Source organism: Hydra vulgaris, chromosome 01 (genome assembly GCF_038396675.1).
Source record: "Hydra vulgaris chromosome 01, alternate assembly HydraT2T_AEP".
NCBI classification, from domain to species: domain Eukaryota; kingdom Metazoa; phylum Cnidaria; class Hydrozoa; order Anthoathecata; family Hydridae; genus Hydra; species Hydra vulgaris.
This window is the reverse complement of record NC_088920.1, coordinates 21423473-21447840: the sequence shown is the minus strand read 5'-3', so window position 1 is coordinate 21447840 and position 24368 is coordinate 21423473. Positions and strand designations below refer to the sequence as shown.

Here is a 24368-nt window from a genome sequence, read left to right as displayed (position 1 = left end):
TATATATATATATATATATATATATATATATATATATATATATATATATATATATATACATATATATATATATATATATATATATATATATATATATATATATATATATATATATATATATATATATATATATATATATATATTTATATATATATATATATATATATATATATATATATATATTCAACTATTGACGAATATAGTTGAATATGTATATTGTCATTATTCGACGCATGGGTGCGCAACTTGAATGCGCATCACTTATAATGCTAGTTTTGTCTGAAACATTTTTTGAGAATAAAAGTTTATACAGTCTAATAAAAGTAATTCAAATTAGAACTTTCAAGCTGTTCTGACTGGCACTACTTAATAATGGCGTAACCTTGATCGTTCCGCCAAACTCCGTTTCTTTCAAGTTTTGACTTTCCGTAACTCGCCTGGTTTTTTCCAATGTAAGTAAAGATTCCCTGGATGATTGTAATCGGCAATTTAACATCCTTTGTAAGCTTTTCCAAAAATAATCGTGCATTTTACCATAAATAAATACATTGTATATTCCATTGCTCGTCTGAAGTAATCGAAGCCAATGGTTTACGTTTAGTACACTAAAAACAAAAAACATTAAAAAACATCATTGCACACGTCATTATATTGATGTTTTTAAATGTAACTTTTTAAGGGTCACATTAACCGTACTGCAACAAGTAGTTAAACGTTTTTTGATAGATTCATTTAACATATAGCCTCTGTTTAAATATATTTTTTCAAATTTTAGTCTATGTAGGGACTACTAGTATTTAATAATTACAAATCGGCACTATTTTTTGTGAAAATCATTGCCTATACTGATAGTGTAGTTTTTCACTGTGAAGTAGTTATTTTATAAGATCTAGAACATTGTTTCATCTGGAAGGCTGACATTTCTATTGCAGAGGTTAAGGATTTGGATGAGATACAGCAAAATGGGAATTAATTTGTTGCCGAGTCAATTTTGTCTATTAGTGGACTTTGTATTTTATATTCCTTCCTATTTTGTTTTTTCGAAGATCCGAATAATTAGGAGTTTTTATTGATCTGCCAAAATCTTTTTACGCCGTTAACCATGAGATACTTAAAAAAAAAAACTACAACTCTATGAAATAAAAAGTACAAAATTACTTTGGTTTGAAGACCTGTTGAACAAGACACAACACATAATTCATGAAAAAAAAAATAAAACAGCAAGTCACATTACTAAAAAAACCGTACGTAGAATTATCTGACTTGTTGAGATAGATGTAACTTATCTTTATCTTACTAATCTTTAAACTAATCTTTAGTCTATTTATCATTTTGTCTTATTTAGTCAAACGCATTTATTTTTGCAGTGTGGTGTATTATATCTCTATCTCTACTTCTGAATATTTTTAAGAAATGTCTTTTTAAGTCATTTAAAAAAAAAACCGACTTTGTCAATACCAAGTCATTTAAAAAAAAACGACTTGGTACGTACCAAGTCGATGTAACTGATAATGAAAATAAATTGACACACTAAAAAAAAAATTTAAATCATGGTTTTTATATCAAGATTTTGTTGATGTTGTACGTACAATATCAGCTTATTTTTAATTTCAATGGTAAAAATTTGACAAAAAATATTTAAAAAAAAATCCATGATGAAATAAAAAAGAACTAATAGAAAACCTTGCTTTTAAGAGCCGCTCGTAATAATTTTAGAATCATAGAATTTATTAGAAAAAAACGTCTCTTAAAGATATTTATAGAAGCTTGATATGAAGAAGTTTATTTAAAACTATTACATTTATTGATAAAGGTATTTTTTTTATCTCTCTCAATGAAGGAAATTTTTGAATGAGGTATCTGTAAGCTGCTTTTTTCTTTTCAAGTGCCTTCACAAGTAGTTTAATAAGACCCAGTTTGATTTGAAGCTTGCTGATGTTGTTGTTACTAGGAATACCCACGTAAAGTAATGGCCGATTTTGCTTTGTATATTGCTTAACATAATTTCGACTATCCTACACTAGACTATCCCAGTAGGAATGTCTTGTAGCTATGATATCAGCGTTTAACAAATTCAATCCTTAAAGTCGAAATGCTAGTATCTCAATTTGTTTTTTTGTTTGTTGAAGATCTCGAATTAGATCTCACTAGAAAAAACCTGAAAAAAGAACTAACAATTATGTCAATTATGCTTGTTATCCACCATATCTGATTTTTGACCAGCTTCACATTTCTCCAGTTACCAACAACGTCCAGCCTCAGTTTGTTATCTGAAATCAATAGTAACAAAAGCGTGTTAACTTAGTTCAAGATCTTCTACTAACAAAAAAACAAATTGAGATACTGGCATTTCAACTTTAAGGATGGAATTTATTAAACGTTGATATCAAAGTTACATGACATTCCTACTGTAATAGTCTGGGATAGTCAAAATTAAGGATGGCCTTTTTACTTACTTTTTTTTTACTTACACGAGTAAGTTAATTTTTATCAAAAAGTAAATTACGTAAGTAAATTTAAACGTTTAATGTAAATTTAATTTACCGTGTTGGTAATTAATATAATTAAAGAATTCAGACAAAGCTGAAACATGGTATTGAGTAGAAGGCGCATATACCGATGGGAGACTCAAAAAAGGTTGACTATTTGAAAAGCATGAGAAAGATAAATTATCAAACAAAAAAGGTATCAATGAGAAAAACAAATTTTTGTTTTTCTCATTGATACCTTTTTTGAGGGTAAAAGTAGCAACTATTTACATGGTCACACTGCCCTCGCCATATCAAGTAGCAATCATGGTCATATTGCCCTCGCCATATCAAGGAATAGCAAATGGAATTCAACCTTTACTTTTAAACCAAGTAACCAACCCTGATGAATATCTCATACAGCAAATATGTGGCACCCATGTTTTGTCCAGAAAGCCAACAACATAACCAAAGTAAAGTTTATAGAGCTTTTTGAGTTAATTTTCACTGCATATGTAACAAAAGCTAATAATATAATTCAAGCCGTCTAGAAAAGTCTTAATAATACACATATAATAATGATGAAATGAAATGATCATAAATTTTTTATGCTATCTGAAAAAGAAGAACAATATGCGGTTATTTTTACGGAAGTAGTTTTTTACTTTTTTTGATTTTGTAATTTTTTTGATTGCTAGATCTAGACCATATCGTAAACGGGACAACTTTTGAATTTTATGATTTATGAACAGGCTAGTCCACAAATCCTAACACATCTTTAGTTGATTTTTCTTAATATCGGTCTTAATACTGTTTTTATCTATGTAACTATGGAATGACGTAATACATTAATTCCCCAAAAATCCGATATAAACTCGCATCTTACAATTTTATTAAAACTTCAAATCGTTTTTAAACAGCCTACCTATCAGGTTTAATTTGCTTCCTCTTTTTTTTAACAACATGCTGAGTTAAATACAAAGATGTATAAAAATATATAGAAATACAAAATTATTTTCGCAAAATCTAACGGAAATGGGCAATCTCCCCCTCCTTCTCATCCATGAAACAGCCCCTGCTTCATACAAACATTGTTTTTTTTTGATAATTTTATTATTCGTGGTTTAATCCAGAGATTTAAAAATATTTTAATAATTTTTGTTATCGCCGGAAACGCTTTATCATAGTGTTTTTATAATATCAGAAAAAAATTTTTTTGTTTTTTGAATCGTACGTTAAACACAATTTTGAACTAATATAAATTTTAGTAAATGATCCGATATATCAATATAAATAATCTAGCTTTAGTTTTTATACTTTTAAGTTCGTTAATTTGATCAATTAAAGTTTAGCGATTCCTAGTAATTCAAGTTCGCTTTTTTATAATAAATAGTATTTATAATAATTAAAATATTTAAAATTTATCCATATTTAAAAACGATGTTTAGAAAATTGTTCACATTTTTATATGTATCATAATTAAAATCCCCTTTCCAGGGGGCATGCGTTGTCCAGCGGACGTACGTTAAAAGTCTAGACGTCCGTGAGACGTACGACAGTCGTCCCCCGGATGATGGGTGTTCACTGGGCACTAATAAAACACGTTTACCACAAAATTTTTCATTAGAAATTAACCTATTTCAAATTTTTTGAAAATCACATTGATTTTCAAAAAACTTGATATTGTCATATGTTGGTTGGGACAAATTATGTACCATGACATTTTGCGGTGTTTTATCTATAATTTCAATCGTTAATGGTTCACACTCCTTACTCATTATACTAAATTCTGTTTGCGGTTTAAAAAATAAAGAGTTTTGGATAAAAACACACTCCACCATCAATTAACTTTATTGTTTTTTGGTTAAAAACTTGTTTTGAGCTTGTTTGTCTGGAAACTTTTCAGTTTGTTTGTGGTACCTGTGAGGCAAATAATTTTAAAAGTAATTTTGACGCTAAGCAGAAAATCATCAAAATTTATGTGGTGAACTTATCTTGGGTGTTTTACCACCCAAGATGAGTTCACCACAGAAAGAGTTGTACACCACAATAATTCTATAGAATTCGAATTTATTAAGTGCAATTTTTATTCCTGCGAATCTGCATAAATCTAAACAGCATATATGTGAATCTTTTGTAAGGGCCAAGTAGTAGCAGGTTAACATAAGTATAAAGTAAAAGTTAAAATGCAAACATGCATAAGTGCGATTTGGTTTGAAGTTCCTCAAAGTTGTGCACTTCTTTATATAAATGAATTAAACAAAAATGAATATACTGCCGGTCGGCGGATCAAAATTTTTTTGCGTGGCTAAAGAGTCTGTCCCTTCCGCCTTCCCCCTTCCAACTTGTCATTAGGGCCCCAAAATCTTAAAAACCTTATATTAAAATAGTTGTCAATTACGAGCGTTATGTTTAGGTGCGCATTATTAAAAATTACAAAAGAAATTTTTAAGATTTTAAAATGGCAGCGGATCTAAGCTACATAATCTTTTTTATATAGCAACTGTTTTTTTAGTTTATTTTTGTAAAAGTTAATGTTGCAGCCATATTTAATTAACTCGTGATGAATGGAGTATAAAAAGTTGTTTGTAGTGTCGAACCCGATTTTTTCAAAAGTGGAATAACATCAATAAAACTGTATTAAATCAGCAATATATTTTTCTAAAAGCAAATAGATTGTAATAGTTAAAATGCAAATCTCTTTTAATAAAAATTTTATTTCTTAAACATACAAGAAACACTCTAATATAATATGTTATACATACTTATAATTTAAGTGCACTTCTACAATATCCTGAGCCACTTATCAACCAATAATTTTTTAAGAATATCTCATCTAAAATAAGACATTCAAAATATCCTCAAAGTGTCCTCTTGTTTATCTATTAAATTTTTTATTTTTCTAAAATCACAGACAAGTTACCCTACCTCTCTCAATCTGTATTTTCTTTACTTCTATAAAAAGTTCTCGTTATTATCTTCCATCTTTCAGTAACCTTAAATTATATATCCTAAATCATTGTTTAGTTGAGTGCGGCATAAAAAATCACATCACAAACCAATGCATAAAATCATGGAATAATTTACCATTTTTTATTCATGGAATAATTTATTTTTTTATATTCACTTTAAATCAATAAAACTCTTCTACTAAAACTCATCTTTATGTTTTTTTTTTGGAGAGATACTGTTTGTAAAATGTTGGGCTCATTGTGGGTTATTATTATTATTGCTTTTGGCATAATTATATGTATTATAAGTATCCACATTATTTTACTATTTTCCATATCCTTATTACTTATCGATATTGTTTAATATTAATTTTAATATTTATCAATATTATTTTTACTATTGTTATTGTTATTATTATATGAATTACATTTAACAATATAAATATTATTGTTAGCATTGCTATTATTGTTATTTTCCTCGTTATAATTATTTTAATATCCTTATTGCTATTATTATACAATTGGTTTTTACTTTGATTAGTGGCAGTACTATTTCTAAATATCCATAAAATGCATGTGTATGTTGCATACATACACACATATATGATATATATGTGTGTGTTTTTTTTAGCAATTGCAAGTTTCCAAATACATGCAATGTAAAGTAAGTAAAGAAAACATTACTTTTCAATTAGTAAATTTAATATTAATAGTTAATTTTATTTTTTCACATTTTTTTCCTTATTTTTATAACATGATCAAATAAAATGAACCAGAACTTTGTTCTGGTGCATTTTTAATTGATCAATAATTATAACATTTATAAAGCTGCGTAAATAAATTTCCAGTTGAGAGAGTTGATAGAATTGCAACAGTTTTAGAGAATTATCCATGCTTCTCTGATGTGTCGGTGGTAAGGTTTTATTTTTCATTTGTGATTTCTAGCAATGTACCGATAGCACTTTTTTGGTCGATACCGATGCTGATGGATGAGAAAAGGCCGATGCCGATGAATTAACTAATTATTAAAATTTTGAAAATATAAAACTATACAACTTTAAATCATGTAATCTTTTTCATGGAATCAGTACTGGTAAACCAATACTTAGACTCAAATTAGAGTCAAACCATTATTTTAAAAGATATTAAAAAAACATTTTTCAGTTTTCTTTACTATGAAGTACTATGAAGTACTATGAAGTAAACTTTCAAAAATAAATACAATTTTTGAGGAACCCTTTTTATTTCCTTTTTAAAAAGAAAATGGTACTATCATAAGTAGTTTACTTAGAATTCTTTACTAATTTAATAGTAATTTAGATATCTAAACAACAATCATATGTTGTTTAGATATCTAATCTATTTTTAGTTAATTAAGTGGTTTTTATAGTTATTTTATTTTGTGGTGTTCTATCTTCACCATATCCCTGGTAGTACCACACTAAGCTGTTTCACTTTATTGTCAAGGTTTGTGTTTTGGATTTATAAAGTTGAGAGAGGGTTGTAACCAAATATAAAGTAGCCTGCTCAATTGCGGTGGTCTTGGGCAGGTGAATTGAAATATAACAAAAATAACAAATAAAAATACAGAAATATAGTAGGCTATACTTGAATATAATCTTAAAAATGAATAATATTGCCTGTAAACAAAGTCATAATAAAAATTTATCAAAAAAATTCTAAGTAATGCTTAAAGTTTAGTTTATTTATTATTTAATTATAATCATATTATTTAATTATAAGTGTTTCAAAATCACAAATACTTTTTAAAGTGAGTAGGTATTTTTTCAAAACTTTTATGTCCTCTAATGAGTTATTCTACAAGTTTTCTCTGCTTTTAAAAATTGTATGCTTTTTTTTAATCATTATTTAATTCGGATTGTTGGCAAGATAGCCCATGTATTAAAGTCTTCTGTCACAGTTGACTCAGCAAGAGTCTTGACTGAAGATATTACGCTCTTTTACATTATGGAATACACAAGTCGGTAGAAAAAAAGAACAAAAAAGTTCTTTTTTTAAGAATATAAATTCTTAAAACAAGAAAAAAAGATCTTATTTTTACAATAAAAATTCTTAAAACAAGAAAAAAAAAATTTCCATTGTTGACAAGTCTTTTTTTTCTTGTTTTAAGACTTTTTTTGCTTTAAACAAGAATCTTGGATTTTGCTGTATTTTTGTAGTGGAGTCTTTTTCAAAAATCTCTCTTAATTATTATTCTCGTTATCTGATCTATATTTAAATTATTTAAAATTATGGTTTTTGTCGAAGTTATCAGTAGAATAGAAATTTTGATGGTAATAATTGTTAAATTATTATTTAATTATTTATTTGTATTTATATATTTTTTATATTATATTGATTAACTTTGATTGTAACATTTAAAATGAAGTACTACTATTGAAAATTTTTCTCAGGTTCATCATTTGGTTTCCGTTTTAACCCAACCTTGACTTTCAAATGACCTACATCTGAATCCTCCATTGCTATGCTAGACAATTGGATAGATGTTTTCAAAGTTCCCTGGAAAAGCTGCCCGCTGAAATCAAGGGTTTACTCCCCAATAATGCTCACACACAATGATGTCATTTGTAATGATATACTTTCATACTCATTTATAAAAAATAAGCTGGCAAAAAATAGTATGTCAGACATCACCCAAAAGTTTTGAGTTTTGAAACAAACTAGTGCTGTTTGAATAGACAGCATTAATAGATCAAGAGATGTTTTGTTTATATTTATTATAACAATTATAATATAATATAATTATTAATACGCTAATTTAATAGTAGTAGTAGTAGTAGTAATAGTAGTAGTAGTAGTAATAGTTTTGTTTTTAAAGTAATTTCTTGGCTGTTCTACACGCCAATCAGTATTCCACGCGGTCTTTCAAGCAAGGTCTGCAAGCGGAGTAGAGCTGATAAATATTTAGTCTCAAGAGGAATTGATGTTGTTCATTGTTTAATTTTACTATAAAATTATAAATAAATGTTTGTTTATTGTTGGTTGTTTGTATTTTTCTAATTTTTATAGCCTGTTTCCTTTTCTTTAAATAAAATAAGACTGTTATTTGTGGACATGTAGGTGTATTTGCATAAATTTGCATATATTTCTATCTATATGTATATTTTCTTTTAGATAAAAAAAAAATATGAAAATAGTAGTAAAAAGTAAAAAAAATTATGTTGGAAGTTGTCAAAAGAATGTTATGTTATGTTTCTTTTTAAGGTATCTGAATATATATTTAGATTTCTAAATTTGTTGTTTAATTGTTTCATCCTTTTTATTACTTTAGATAAAAGTATACTAACGGACATTGCCAAAAAAATATGGGTATTAATAAATCCTAAATCAAATTGTTAGAGGTTTTTATTTTAAATGATAATTGTAAAAAATTATTTTAATTTTTGTTTATTAATTTTAAAATTAATAAACAATTAAAAATTATTAAAAATTTAAAATTAATAGTTAAATAAAATTGTTTTATAGATGAGAAACCAAGTAAGATTCAACATCGTGTTTTTGTTTTTATTACAAAATAATATTTTTGTTATTAGGATTGCAAGATTTTGTTGATTTTTACTTAAACATTATTATTTATCTTTTTGTAGATATGTTTACCACTTTGTTAATATATTTACCACTTTAGACTATTAATATTTTGATATTTTAATTTAATTTCTTTTCTCTTTTTTTTCTCGATGTTTGATATTGGCCTTAAATAAGATATTAGAGGAAAAACTACCAGCTCAAAAATAATTGATATTTTATTGAAAAGAAGCAAGCTGTCACTATCAACTGCATGTCTCTGACCCACTTGCAGCAGTAAATTTTAGAAAGCAATAACATCACAATCAACTTTGCTTACATAATTTAATGTTTCATTTGCAAACTATAGTTAGGAAAGTTGCTGTTGTATTTGTTGGAGATGGTGCTGCACCTGCTTCCAGGAAAGTTATTTACCTTACTGTACCTGCTTCCAGGAAAGTTATTTAACATTCTCATCAAAACTTTTAAATGACCAAAAGGTCATTTAGAAGTTTTATTAAGAATGTCAACTAACTCAGATCCTAGAGTTTGTTCGCTTTTTTTCCATGACAGATGGCATAGTTGGTACACAATCCTGAACATGCTACATTGGTTAGAAATTGTGTATCTCAGTTTTACAATAAATTTGAAGTTGAAATATAGTCTTTGATTAGAAAAGATCGCAATTTGTATGATTCTTTTATGTTTATTTATTATTCAGTTGTAACAATAGTAATATTATTGGTAATATGTTTAATGATAATAGTGAAAATGAAATAGATAATATTAGGCTCGAAGTTATTAGTGTAAATGGTAATAGGTGACATAAAAATAGTTGTTGTCAAATAAAAGAGATAGATCTAGGTAGGATAAAATTAATCATTGTTGAAATGTAAGAAATGCTGCTCAGCGAGCAGATAACTTACTTGCAAGAATTCAGTGTCAAGCAGTGTTGATGTCTGTTAATTCGATTTTACATTAGACACTTGAGAACAAAGTAAAGTATGAATTTTCTATTTATAGTAATATTATTTATATATTTATAGTAATATATTGAGTGATTTATAGTATATATATTGATAGTAATATTTAGATTAATAACGGTTTATAACAACCATTTATAAACAAACAGTTAATAACATAAATGATTATACGTTTTTTTATAATTTCAAGCATAATTGTTCTTTTTTTTTTTTAGTTGCCTTTGTCATCACTTGATTAGTTTGCTTACTGTTGAAACATGGTTTTAATTTTGTAAATTTAATATGATGTTAAGTTTAATCTATTAACTATTAGTCAACAGTCAAAGAGAAGTTGTAACTTAATTAAGAAATGCTGGGAATTTATTTTTTAATCAAGGTAAAAATAATTTTGTTTACTGGTAACATAATAAAACCAGTTACTATTATCTATTGTGTGTTTTTTTACTTTTTTTAACATTCTGCTTTGAAAACACTTTCTTTCTTTCTTTCTCCCTCTTTCTTTTAGATGAGAAGGAGAATTAAATAAACTTATTACATATTTCTTAATACCACAATTGATTATGACCATTTATAAGAAATATCTTACAAGTTGCTTGCTATTTTCTGATATAATTGTTTAAATTAATAACTTTAATTGTTCCTCGATTGTTCAAATATTGTAACAAATGAAATCTTTTTAGTTCAAGTATTTTAGTTAATAAAATATTTTATAAAGTTGTGGTGTTATTACGTTGTATCGTTTATCCTTTTTATAGTATTTTCTTTTTTAACTATTCTGGAGACACAGTAATGTGCGTTTACAAAAATCTTATGCTATGCGCTATTGTTACTGTGTTTTGTGTTGATAGAACTAAGCTGTTAAATCTATTTTTTTTGTTTTTTATAATTATTATCCTAATTCTACTAACAATAAAATGCAAATAATACTTTTGTAATTAAAAATTGTAATTTTTTTTTAATTTCTTTTTTTAGGTATTTGCAGGCTTTACTTGACTTTCCTTTACTGGTACCTGCTAAGTTATGACAGATTGTAAAAAGAACTTAACTGATGTTATTGCAGTTTTTATGTCGTTAACTATAAGCAATGAAATTGCTGATAGGGAGTAAAACTTAAAATGTTATTTATAGATAAATTTGTATTTAACTTTTTAGATAATATATCAAGTTATTAATGTGTTTTTTTATTGTTGTAAATGATTTAATTACTAATAACCTGTATTACGAGTTGCTTACTTCTAGTATATATAATAACTATTATTATATAGAACAATTAATCATATTAATATATTATTTGTTATCATCAATATTATATAATATATTTAATAACTACTATAAAATAATTTGTTTATACTTATTATAATTATTGTTATTATATAATAATTATTTCATTAACGTATCACGAGTTCATCTGGAAAACGCACCAAGTAAATTTAATTTAAAAAAACTCGTAAAAACTGAGCTACTCATAGTTGTGCATCATCAGATATCATTTCATATATTTTAGACGTTTTTCATATGGTCTATATGATTAAAATAGATATTTTGTAGATGTTTTGTAAGTGGCTAAAGTACTCAAAACTACTGAATTTTTTTATGTTGTGTTTGATGTTATATAAATTATGATATAATTTTTATTTATTTAAAATGCGAGTAGTGTCTTAAGTCTAATTAGATTTTTATAACAACATAAATTCTATTCTTTTATTTTTGACTTTCGGGTAAACTCAGTAAAATGAGTCTATTTGCTGATTTAAAAATGATTTTTTTGTTAATTTGAATTGAAAAAATGAAATACGGAAACCGTAAATTTTACGGAGAAAGTGCTGTCTCTTTCCTGCCTGACTTTCTCCATTAATTTGTACGGAAAAAATGAAATGCGGAAATCGTTAATTTTTAACGGAGAAAATACGGAGAATTTTTTAACATTGTATAATTAAATAACCTAAAACAAATACCCTAATAAAATAACCTACAAGTTGTTAGTCAACACAATATACACCTTGTATAAGTTTTTTTAATTTTTACTTGGCACACATTAATAAAATTGATTTTAAATATTTATATAACAAAAAAAGAGAGTAGAAAATGTTGCTTGTCCGAATGTTCTGTAGGAGGACACGCACAATTTTCTACTCTTATAATTTATGTTTTTTTATACTAATAATTACTAATCATTAACTCTTAATTAAAAAAGATGATATAGATTAAATAAATCTCTAAATGCAACTGCAAAACAAATAGCTTGCTTTTCTCATTCTCTGCAACTAGTGTTTCGTGACGATTTTAAGTCTCTAACAAGTTTCAAGTTTACCCTTTCAAATGTTTCTAAACTTCAAAATCTTTTACATTAAAGTTCTCTATTTCGTCTATGAATCTGCAATGGGAAAAAGAAATCGTGTTCAATCAAAAGTAAAACAAGTTAGGACAATTACTATAAGATAGTTACTACCATTTGTGTTATTCCAGTTGTTCTGTCACTACCGTGTTAGGAAAAAGCATTACTTTCTCATTGAGGATTAAAACTCTGCAGCAAGAACTACATAGCTGTTTTCATATTATATTTCTGTTTCTTAAAATCAACCATCTTGATGTAATCGCACCATGTTCAAAAATTCATCATCTTAACTTTGAAAACATTTTATTTATAATGGCAAACGTGACCAGTGCAACAATCCCGATCTATGCATATCATTGGCATAAGGATCATCCTGCACATACAAGCAAAAGGAAGAAGTTTGAAACAAAAACAGCGAGGAATTTTTTGTGTTTTTTTTTTCAATTTAGATTTTAATGATTGATTGATTTTGAATGATGGTTTTTAAAAAATAATGCATTAAAACTTGTTTCCCACCGGGTCGGTTTTGAAAAAATAATGTAGTAAAGTTAATAGTGATTATAGACACAAAAAAAAAGTCAATAAGATGTTATTCCAATAACAAAAGTTGAAAAAATAAGATATCTTGTATAAAAAAACATTCAATATTTAAACATTTTGTTTTCAGATTTTACACTTTACATAGAGCTAAGAACAACACAAAGAAAACTCAAGAACAACACCATAAACCTCATTGACGTGTACTAAAAATGAGGTTGCACCAGGGCATACCATGCATTTGTTGGTGTTTAAGAAAGCTAACTTCAATGTAGACATGGAACAAACATTTATATATTTACATTTATATCATATTATAATGGTTTGCAAAACATTGCGATAATCGGAACATGGGAACAAAAAAGCCCCAGAATATTTGCCCTTCTCTTCCTACCACAAAAGTGAGAGATATAAGTTAATAAAATATTTTTTTACTATTCTCAGCTAGACTAATAAGCTCTAAGCGTTCAAAAGTTATGACCTTAAAAATTTGCAGCCTCCTCAAATTGAGGGGAGGGATTTTTTGTATTTTTTAAGTATTTTTATTTTTGGCGTTTTAGACGTAAATTTCTTTCCATAACCTTGATCTAGTCATGCAACATGAGTTTTTTTTTTTTGTTATTTAGGTGCCCCAAGAAGACCTAACGGTTCTGTCACAGAGCACCACGGAAGTGCATTTAACGAGGAAGTTCACGCCTCCCTCCTTACCATGACGCAAAAAAATGTCCAGAGTTCGTTTCAAACCTGAATCTCCTGCTTCTAAAGCAAGCGCTCTAACCACTGTACCAGGGCTGCATTATTTAATTTTGCCGCGCTTGCTGTCTGCAGTTTTGATAATAATTGGCGTTGACATAATGTCGAAATTTAACTATTTGGCCAAGAAAATCTTTGTCTTTGTCTTGGTATTAGAACATGTGGTCTTAGCCTTGCTTTTTTTACCTTTTTAATAATTTTATCTAAAACAAGTGCTTTAATTACTGCGTTATGGCTACTATAAGTACTAAATCATCAACCATACTACAAAGAGATTTTTTTATGCTGAATTCTATTTAAACCAAGTTATCAGAAAGCCTTTATTTGCATTTATTTTTAGCTTTATTAGAAATATTTGCTGAAAAAATTAAGTTTATTTATAGCTATTATGTAGATTTTTATGTTGTATTTGCTCTAGATTTCCTCAAATTAATAATTTTCATTTACTTTTGTAATTAATTTTGTATTATCTTTTTTTATGGTTTTATACTAATAACATCAGTAGCGTACCGTAGCGCAGTGTTTATACTTACTTTGAGGTGGTAATAAATAATTTGACTGACACCGGGCTGCTGTTAAACAAATGAAAGTAATTAAACAGAAAAGACGTCATATTTTTGGTAGATGGGCATGTTATTGAAATTCGAAATTGAGTGACATGCTAGGTGTGTGTAATAAAAAATTCAATTATGAAGACGGCATTATTTTGAAAATAAGTTCTAAGAGATTTCTTATCTAAATTTTAAGATGTTCAAATAAAAATTTACAAAGTAATAATAAAATGGTTTATAAATAAAATGAAAAACAAAAAATTTTTTTAAATACTTTAAAAAAACTACCTTTCTCCATGTATTCCTCCATCACCAGGAAGCCAAGATATTGTATAGTACAAAACATAGATATCTCGTGGTACAACAGAGAGAATAAACACTGATGCCATCATTACCAATATTTTCATAACTATTTTGTTTTTGTTGCAGACATTGAGCAAGTTGTTCTTTAAAAATACCAGTCTTTCACAATTATGAAGCTTAATATACACAGCAAATGTTGTCATTGAAAATACTGAGATAAAAATTATAGACCTTGCTGCTACCAAAGTAATTAGGGGATAAGCGTAAAAATGATTATTGACAGCAGCAGTATTGCATGTTTGATGCATGTCAATATGCAGAGAACTTATGTAATACGATTCCCAAACAACTGATATTAATACTGTCACAAAGATGGCCATGTGTATAATTAATTTTCGGAAACGTCTTTTAAAAGGAAAAATAATTGAGCGACATCTATCAACTGCCATAATAAGTATAACACCAGTTGATATGTTGGTCATAACACGACTAAATGTTGGAAGTGTTTTACACCCAAACCATCCAAAATCCCATCGTTTGTGGCATGTTAAAGTCCAGTACAAAAATACAAAAGGGCCAAAAAATGAACCTAACCCATCAAAAATAGCGAGGTAAAAAATAAGTAAATCGATGGTTGGTCTTTTTTTTAAATCAACTTGAAAAACAATAACGACTAAAACGTTTCCCATTACTCCGATAATAATAACGGCAATATATCCGAAAACCAGAAAATAATTAGCAAGTGTCAGGTGACATTCCGTATTGAACGTTGAATTTTCTTGAGTCGAAACATTAGGTTCAACAGTAAACATTTTTTATAACTTCTGTTTTACTTTTTTTTTTTACTTTGTGCTTTGTTGTTATTAACATTATCAGTGTGTATGTTTATATATATATATAAATATATATATATATATAAATATATATATATATATATAAATATATATATATATATATATATATATATATATATATATATATATATATATATATATATATATATATATATATATATATCTTGAATAGCATAAAAATAATAAATATATTTAAAAACAACACATTACTTTTTATTCTTAACATGTTTTGTTCTATTAATATAACATTTTAGAAAAGTTTAATTTTACAATAGATAACAAGTTTGTACATATCTAAGACCACTTTCGAGGTTTTTCTCCACTCCACTTTCAAACAACATTTTGATGAAATAAGAATGCATTTAATAGAGAGTAGTAAGCTTTACGTGGTCATATTTTTTAAAATAAATTTTCTATCTAAATTAATTATATGAATATAGGACTATTTATTACATGATTATATAAATAATAATTATATTATTTTGCAATAACTTTTGAATAAATTAACAATAACTGTTTATTCGCTTAACTTATAAAAAGTTGTTAGTCAATATTTATTATCCTATTTTATATATCTGGTAAATATAATACTTATAGAATCTGGCTTTAAAATTATTTATTTATAATTTTAAAATTAGTTATTTAAAATTTTCGCAAGGCAAAAAACAAAACATTTCTCATAAAACTCTATTTCTTACCGGGGTCCATACCTACATAACAAAATAATATCCGAAAACACAGAAATTAAAACAAGAATTAACATTATTTAGCATTAATTTATCCCGTCAACTTAAAAACAAAAATCAGACCTCAAAAAAAAAAATCATGAAGTGATTTATATCACTGTAAACGGCTAACCATACGTAACTAAAGAAAACTCTTTACTAAAAAATTTATATACATTGTATATTGTAAATGCAATGCATTTTTGTGAAGCTGCACCGAGCAGTGAACGCCTTAGAGATGAGTAAAAAGTTAAAAAGAGTCGAGTGAGATAAAAGAACAAAAGGACAGTGGAAAACAAAAAAGCCTCAAAGTAGAAAAATACTAAAAAACTGATCAATAAAATGCTGTGAAAATAAAAAAAAACAATAAACAATAGTCGAGATATGTAAGAGTCATTGACTGTTATTCTACTAAATTATCGTTAGTGTCAATGCGAAAGTGTGATGTGTAGACAGTATTAGTGATGGAGCAGAATTATTTGTTTTATAAGTAGTTATCATGTGTTATTAGGTAGGTAAACATACATTATCGATATAAATATGTCATAGACGTCTCGAGTACAGTATGGATTCGCGCCTTCTGGTACAGTATGAGTACAAGAAGACCTCCAACTTTCACCTGTGAGAAGTTCGACTCTGGGTCTACACCAGGGTATCTTGTTAAGGTATCCCATTGTGTTATCCCAAAAGGACTATTCTCAGAGTATCCTGTTAGGACAATTGCCACAGACTTCTGAACTGATACTAGAACCAGAGGACACTTAGTGGGACTCAGTACAACTTGCATACAATTGTGAGTAGCTTTCTTGACACGAGTGTCAATAAGTGCGGTGCTTTGCTGCAGTATAACAAGGGTCAGTGAGAGTTGTGAACTGTTTTGAGTCTTATAGTTGTGTATGTAGTGTTAACAGTCAATGCAGTAATTTGTATATCATTGACTTTTTAACCATTTATGACTATATATTATTATATCAATAATAGAATAATATATGTAATACATACATATATATATATATATATATATATATATATATATATATATATATATATATATATATATATATATATATATATATATATATATATATATATATATATATATATATATATATATATATATATGTATGTATTACATATATATATATATATATATATATATATATATATATATATATATATATATATATATATATATATATATATTAAAATAAACTACATTTTATTTAACATTTCAAAGGGTACCTATGATATGATTTTTTACAATATTCTTCCTGGTCTTCTACGAGTTTTTTTTACAATATTATATTTATATTTAAAGAAACATAATTATATTTTGAAAGAGGGATTTTTAATTTTCATGATGAGAAACTATCGTTACTTTGATATGTTATATGTTTTTTATATTGTATTAATTATCGTGTCATGGAATAGTAACTTAATGAACTGTAAATATAACAGTTGTATAGAAAAAACTACGCGAGCAAAACACAAGAAACAAGAAAAAAGCTAGTGAAATATGTCAAAAGATTTAGCAAGGTTTAATGAGTACGCTATTATTAAGTATGGATAAATATTTAAAAAGAGTTTTGCAAATAAGCAAAGGTTAAGCAGGAGATAAATTTAGTAATGAATGAGGGGGACGGGAAAAATCTCCAAAAAGTGGCGGTTGCATTCTTAAAAAAAAAAAGTTCTCAAAACTATAATTATACCTATTAAAATGTGCCAAATGTACTATGATGTACGATGACTGGATATGTACCATGACTCGCCGATTATATTCCAAACAAAACTGACTATAAGTTGAAAATTACCTACTTTACGGGACAGGGGGGTACAAACGTATCTTCTCCAACAAACTCAAATTTTTAAATTTCTAATTTTTGATTTCTTTTAAAAAAAGGAAAAGCGTGGTTAAAATTTAAATAAATAAATTTAAAAATATAATAAATATATAAAAAATAAATAAAAATAAATATAAGGAATTTTGGGAGTGCCTTAAAAACCACACACACACACCTATAAAAAAAGACATTGATGTTGAAATTATTAGTCTTAATAAAAAACGCATCATAGTAACTACTTATTTTAAACCACTTAGTGACAATATTATTGAATTTTCTAACTATTTGAAACAGATCTTTATCAAAAATTACACTAAAAAAAATGTTTACATCGTTTTCACTGGGAGACGTGAACATGGACAGTTCGAAATACAATGAATTCGGCAACACAAACTCTTCTTAGACGATTTATTTCAGCACGGTATATTCATATTTATAAATAAACCTTCCTAAGTCACTTCAACTTCATTTACTTTCATAGACAATATCCTAACAAACTCATATCTGTATATATCTCTAAAAACAGGAACAGTGAAAACAGTTATTCTAATTCCCCCGTATTTTTTCACTTAATAAAAATTCGACATCACTTAAACAATTCAGAAATCAAAAAATATAGAAAAATCAAAAAACTTTTTATTTGCAAATTTAAAGAAATGTCCTCGTATTAAAGATTATACTGTATTAAGAGTCTGTAGTAAATGTCCTCGTATTATCCTGTATTAAGAGCATTTTTTGACCTTTCAAAAAATGCTCTTAATACAAACTTTTTCCCAAACAAAACAATTTACCGAATTGTTTTCGAGGACATTTCTTTAAATTTGCAAATAAAAATTTTTTTGATTTTTCTTTATTTTAGAAAAAGCTTTCAATATTTTTTACTATTGCATTTTAATTAAAAAATTGAGGGTGATACTAATAAAAATATTAAAACATTTAAAAGCCTTTACATTTTTTGAATGTTTTCAGATGATACGAATTTATTTTATTAATCTACCTCTTTTGATGATCATTTTGATGACCTTTACCTAAATCGATGACCTTTAGATGAGTCTATTTTGAGCTGCAAAGTTTTTTTTGGTTTTGCGCTAATAAGTTATCATTAAATGGATAAATAACTAAATATATTTTTTTACACTCAAAGCAACAAAAAAAAATGCACTTTCAACAACTCTACCCTAACTGAGTATTGATTACAAAAAAATTGAAAAAATCAAATCAATTAAATTTAGATTAAACCAAAACAATTAAATTAAAGGCGTGGTTATTGACAAAAACGACAAAAGTATAAAAAAACTTTTTAAAACTCATTATCGGAAAAAGATAAACGATAAAAAGAGCGGAAAAGGAAAGAAAAGGTAAAAAAAAACACGTAAGCATGCGTAATAAAAACTTTTTATTTGTCCGAAGGAAAACTGCGCATGCTCGTGTGATTATTTTCCGTTCTCTTTCCCGTTTCCGTAGAAAAACAGATGAGTGGAAACTCACCTTGAAATTTCTTTTTTTTTCTTTATACATAACTGTCTTAAATACGCCAACGTAACCTTGGGAAGTACGTAAAAAACTAAATTAATTCAAGAATAATATTTCATTAAAAAAAAAAAACAAATTACATCAATAATAATTAAAATATTTTGTATTAGAACCAAAGTATATATTTATAAATACACATAAATATGTTTCTTACCAAGAACCGAAATATTTATGTGTGTTTTTGTGAAATGCATCATGGTTTTTAATGACAAGGATCATTTTTGTAGAGTTTTGTCAAAAGATCCAGCTGAAAAAAGAAATGAAGAGAAAAGCAAAAATGGAAATAAATTTTTAAAAATAATGAGGCAAATAATAACAAACCGATATATGCTCAATAAATAATTAGAAATAAGTGATTTTTTATAAAGTCAATCTAAAGTGAAGGTGGAACACAAAATGATCTAACTAGTGTTTGCAGATACAAAATTGTGGAAATACCGAACGATAAAAAATAAATTGAAAAAGAAAATAGCAATAAAGAAAAAGTGACCTACGATAGGTAAGAAACGGAAGATGAAAAAGACCAATAAAAAAAAAAAAAAAAAGAGACAGACGAAGAAGAGGAAGCCGAAACAAAAAGTTCTTTTTTTAGTGAACACAAGAACTGCAAAAAAGTTACAATTGAAGTTAATTAATTTTGATGCCTGTCAAATCAGTTTGTCATCAAAATAGACCCTTTGATTTACCTGTTAAATAAATTAAATGCATTATAACTAGAATTCAAAACTATTTTGAAATATCAATTTTTCTTTATATTTTGAAACAAAACTAAAAGGCCTTGTTTTAAAACATGAATAAATAACTTCTTACAAATTTTTTAGAGTTTCAGTAAAACTAAAGACTTTATAGGCGCAAGCTTTTTCAACCATTTGTTTAAAAACGTTTTTAAAAAAATTTATAGCAATCATTGCCTCTGAAGTGTCCACCATGCTACGGCTGGAGGTGAATGTACAACCAGCTGGTTATTCTCTGGCTCCAGGCCACAAGTCTAAAAAACTTTTGAAAAGATGATTAACAATTCCAAGAAGAAGATGGATTTCGATTAGGGTAATAACATCTAAAACGAGCACTGTCCATATTGATCAACAGTGTTTAGATTATATTTGCAAATTTTTTCAAAGTTTAAAACTGAGCCATTAGCAACAAACTTGACCTATCTTTCCTTCAATGTGCCAAAGATCTTAAAGATCCACCATCTAATAGAATGTTGAAACTAAAATTGTACCAGCAGCAAAGATGGTTGCTTGAATGGGATTGAAATCCAAAAGTTATACTACCCATTTTTAGATCAAACGAAATGTAAAATTCCACATCTTTCACTTGAATAATATACAACGCTTTGACATTCTTGTATGTTTCAGGTAGATTTGCAATCAATGGTATCAATGAGTTGAAGTTTAACAACTCTGTCTTGAGCTATTTAACCTGTTGGCATGTTAAGTTTTTTTTGTTGAGCGCTACGTGTTTTGTCAATCTTGTCACTAACTTTAATATCAGCCAATATCTTTTTTCAAAAATGTTTCTCCGCCATTAAATTCAAGTTTTGCAATTGCTTCTAGCTTTGATCTCTGTTAGTACCTTGTTACTTGAATCCTCCATATTTTTGCAGTAAATAATATGTTTTTTTTCTTCAGTTTTTCCTTTTGTCGTTGCATAGTTGAAAACTGGATGCTGAAAGAAATCTTTCAATATTTTATGCAGATTATGCGACGATAAAATCAGATAACCTGATTTTAACTAAGATTTAAGTAAAGATTATAGAACTATTAAGATAAAACCAGATATTGTGTAAGATGCTGATTGTAATAACTTTCAACTCAGCAAATTCAATTTACTCTGTTCCGAATTAATCTACGTTGACTAAATCTTGTTTCAAAGCGAGTTTTAGCGTCTTTTTGCGAGTTGCAGAAATGATTGAAACCTCGAGCTATAATTGACAAACAATGCATACATTTTTTTTTTATGTTTATAAAAAGCAAGGATTTAAAAAAGCTTCAGGCTTAAAAGATATTTTATGTTTAAGATATTTTTTGAATGCCTTTGCGAGTCCAAAAAGAGGTTTTTTATAAAGTTTAGGCTTTCCTAATTAGCAAATAGGACAATCACATGCTTTATGCTTTGGTTCCAAAGCTTGATTGCATTCGTTGCTTGATTGCATTCGTTAAGAAATAAGAGAGATGGTAACGAACATGTCATATCACTAGCTTTTTTCAAAATAGTCTGAAATGAGTTGCAAATACCTAGACATCTTAAACACGTCTTAAACCTAGAATACCTAGACATCTTGAAAACGTGCTTACTTGAACATTTAATATTAATCCAACTACCGCAAATACTGATTATTTAAACCAAATTGGTTTAAGGGTTAAATTAAAAAGAGATCAGATTTTTCAAATTATTTTTTAATTACAACAATCTGATTCCACTTGTTTACTTTTTTTTTTGCGTTTAAGGTTTATCTAAAACTTATGAATTCAACGAAAAAAAAAATTTCATATTTTCCATTTGAGAGTAATGACCATGTGATGAACTCAACCCCTCTCAAATTGAAGGGGTTGTAAATTTTACATCGTGGCAGTTTCTAAACATCTAGAGTTTTGGGTGTGAGATTTTTTATTGTTTTATTAAGAAATATTAGATTTTCAATATTTATGTTAGCATATATATTTACATAAAATTATTAATTAAGTATATAAATTAAAATTAAATATATTTTATGATTTTTATTATAATTTTTTCATATTTTTACTATATATTTAGATTTAGAGATGGCCATTTTTTTTACTTCAATTTGATAAAGTTAAGTTGGAAATGAAATAAATTGTTTTAATTTTGTACAATATTTATAAATAATTTTATGTTTTTGTAGTAAGATTCTTTATTTGCATGAGACTTAAAAAACAGTTTATTATAATTCGATTTTTTCAAAGTAAAGATCGTTGATCAACTTCATAATTCCTGTTGAACAGGGAACTCTAACCTAAAATGGTATATGAAATATTTAATTTGTTTATAATATGGACAAAGCAGACATTTGATCGGTAACTAAGACACATATTTGCGTAAAATAGCGAAAAGTAGTTTAAAAGTATAACTTTAATTATAATAAAACAAAACTAATAACTTTTTATTACACACATATTAAATTTAAATTAATATTGCCATTTTTTACAAAAAGTTTAAAAAAGCGAATACTTTTTTCGTTATCATTTAATTACACATATATGTATAGATATGTTATAGTTTATATTTTAATTTGTATTTAACTTGAATTATATTAACTTAAATTAACTGACCGGCATTTATCATTAGTCTAATTGCAACAGAAGTTAATCGCTACAGTGCCATTTAAAGGATAATTTTTAAGTTTAGGATAACATGTCGGCTAAAGAAAAAAAATAAAAACAGTAAATAAAATGAAAACCGAAAAATTTATTTAATTTTTTTTTCACGATATAAAATTTTAAGTTGTGCTTTCAAAGTTTTTTTTGTAGTTTTTCTGAAAATGAAGAGATATTTGAAAAAATTGAGTTGAAAAAATCTTTTTCAAACACAAAAATCTTAAAAAGATAAATAATTGTTAAAAGTACATAGTTATATGTTATAGTCATATAACAACTTGCCCCCAAACTTGCCATTTTTATTTTCATCATTGCCGTATTACTAGTTTTATATTATATCTATCAATGTTGAATTAATATATCACTAAAACCCATTTTATTGCCCTTTAAAAAAAATGAAGTAATAGGAAATAAACATAGTTTAAAAAAATGCGTTGCAACAAGAAGCAAAAAAAATTCTTTTACAATAAAACAAGCACAATTACAGAATGTTCCTTTCAATAATAAAACTGCTATCTATAAGTGAATCAAAAAACATTGGCTTTCATCAAATAGTGGCAATTTGTTAGCTGAAGTGCCTGTTATGTAAATTAAAAACATTTCAGTTTTGAAATCCATCATTAACATCCAAATGGAAACTTGTATCTCTAAGTATTTATAAACTATAGGTTCTAAATTTGGACTTTGTCAGTTCTAATTTCATACAGTAAACATGCTCTGTGGAAAAAATTAATAAAATAGGAAATGTTGCCAATCAAATATTAAAGTTTTCTTATTTTTATAACTTTTTTCAAAATTTGATTTATTACGTTGATTCAAGAGCATTTTTTAAAAGCTCGAACCTTGTGTCCGTATTTCGAGTTTTTTCCGGAAGAAGCAGTTGTACAAAACAAAGAAAATTATAAACAAGGTTTTTGTGAATATGTTTGTTAAGTTTGAATATGCCAACGTTTGCAAAGGCCCATGAAGAATGCAGAAAATCTGTTTGTGTCATTTGCATAAAAAAAGTGACCAAGAGCTGACCAAAAACTACAAATCAAAAATCCTTCAACAAATCCAGAAAGATCTCGATTTCAATGATGAGAGAGTGCCTTTGGCAACTTGTACCTCATGCCGATCTCAGATTGGAAAGTTTTGTGATGGGAAAACAACCGTTGTGCCAAAAATTAACAACTTAGAGACAATTTTAATCAAATCTGCAACTCGTTTTTCTGATGTTTGTGAGTGCTTACTTTGCCAAATTGCGAAGCTCAAGGGAAAAGAAAAGTATCCATTCAGCAAATTCTAAGACTCAGAGCTCAAACTCCCACAGCAGGCTTCTTGCTGGCTCAAACTCCCACAGCAGGCTTCAGTGCTGAAAAACATTGCACAAAGTGCTTGTCAATTATTGGACGTGGGCTTCCTCACAACTGCACTTTAGGAACTCGCCATAAAAATCTGAGAAAAATTGTGGCTGCAGATCTCATAGGAGCAGAGCAAGTTGTATGAGCAGTTTTGGCTTCTAAAAGTGCCTCTCTAAATGGAACCATCAGGCTTAGTCAACCAAGTGGAAAGATGTTGTCTATGAGAAGAGGTATGTTGTGCTGATTTGATATTGTTAATTTACTTTTAAAAAAAGTTTGAACTTGTCAATCAAATATTTTAATAGGGCTAAATAGGGAGAGGCAA

The 24368-nt window shown here is 27.1% G+C and overlaps 1 protein-coding gene and 1 long non-coding RNA gene across 2 annotated transcripts; one reads left to right on the top strand and one right to left on the bottom strand.

Moving 5' to 3' along the window:
* Window positions 1–226: 226 nt before the first annotated feature.
* LOC136074823 (formyl peptide receptor 2-like) lies at window positions 227–15255 on the bottom strand. Its single transcript, XM_065787087.1, has 2 exons — window positions 14392–15255; window positions 227–605 (listed from the first exon to the last, which is right to left on the bottom strand). The coding sequence occupies exons 1-2, from the start codon at window positions 15216–15218 to the stop codon at window positions 329–331; spliced, it is 1104 nt and encodes a 367-aa protein (XP_065643159.1). The 5' UTR covers window positions 15219–15255; the 3' UTR covers window positions 227–328.
* LOC136074822 (uncharacterized) lies at window positions 8989–11099 on the top strand. Its single transcript, XR_010635473.1, has 2 exons — window positions 8989–10303; window positions 10900–11099. It is a non-coding gene; the product is annotated as an uncharacterized LOC136074822 (long non-coding RNA).
* Window positions 15256–24368: the final 9113 nt, after the last annotated feature.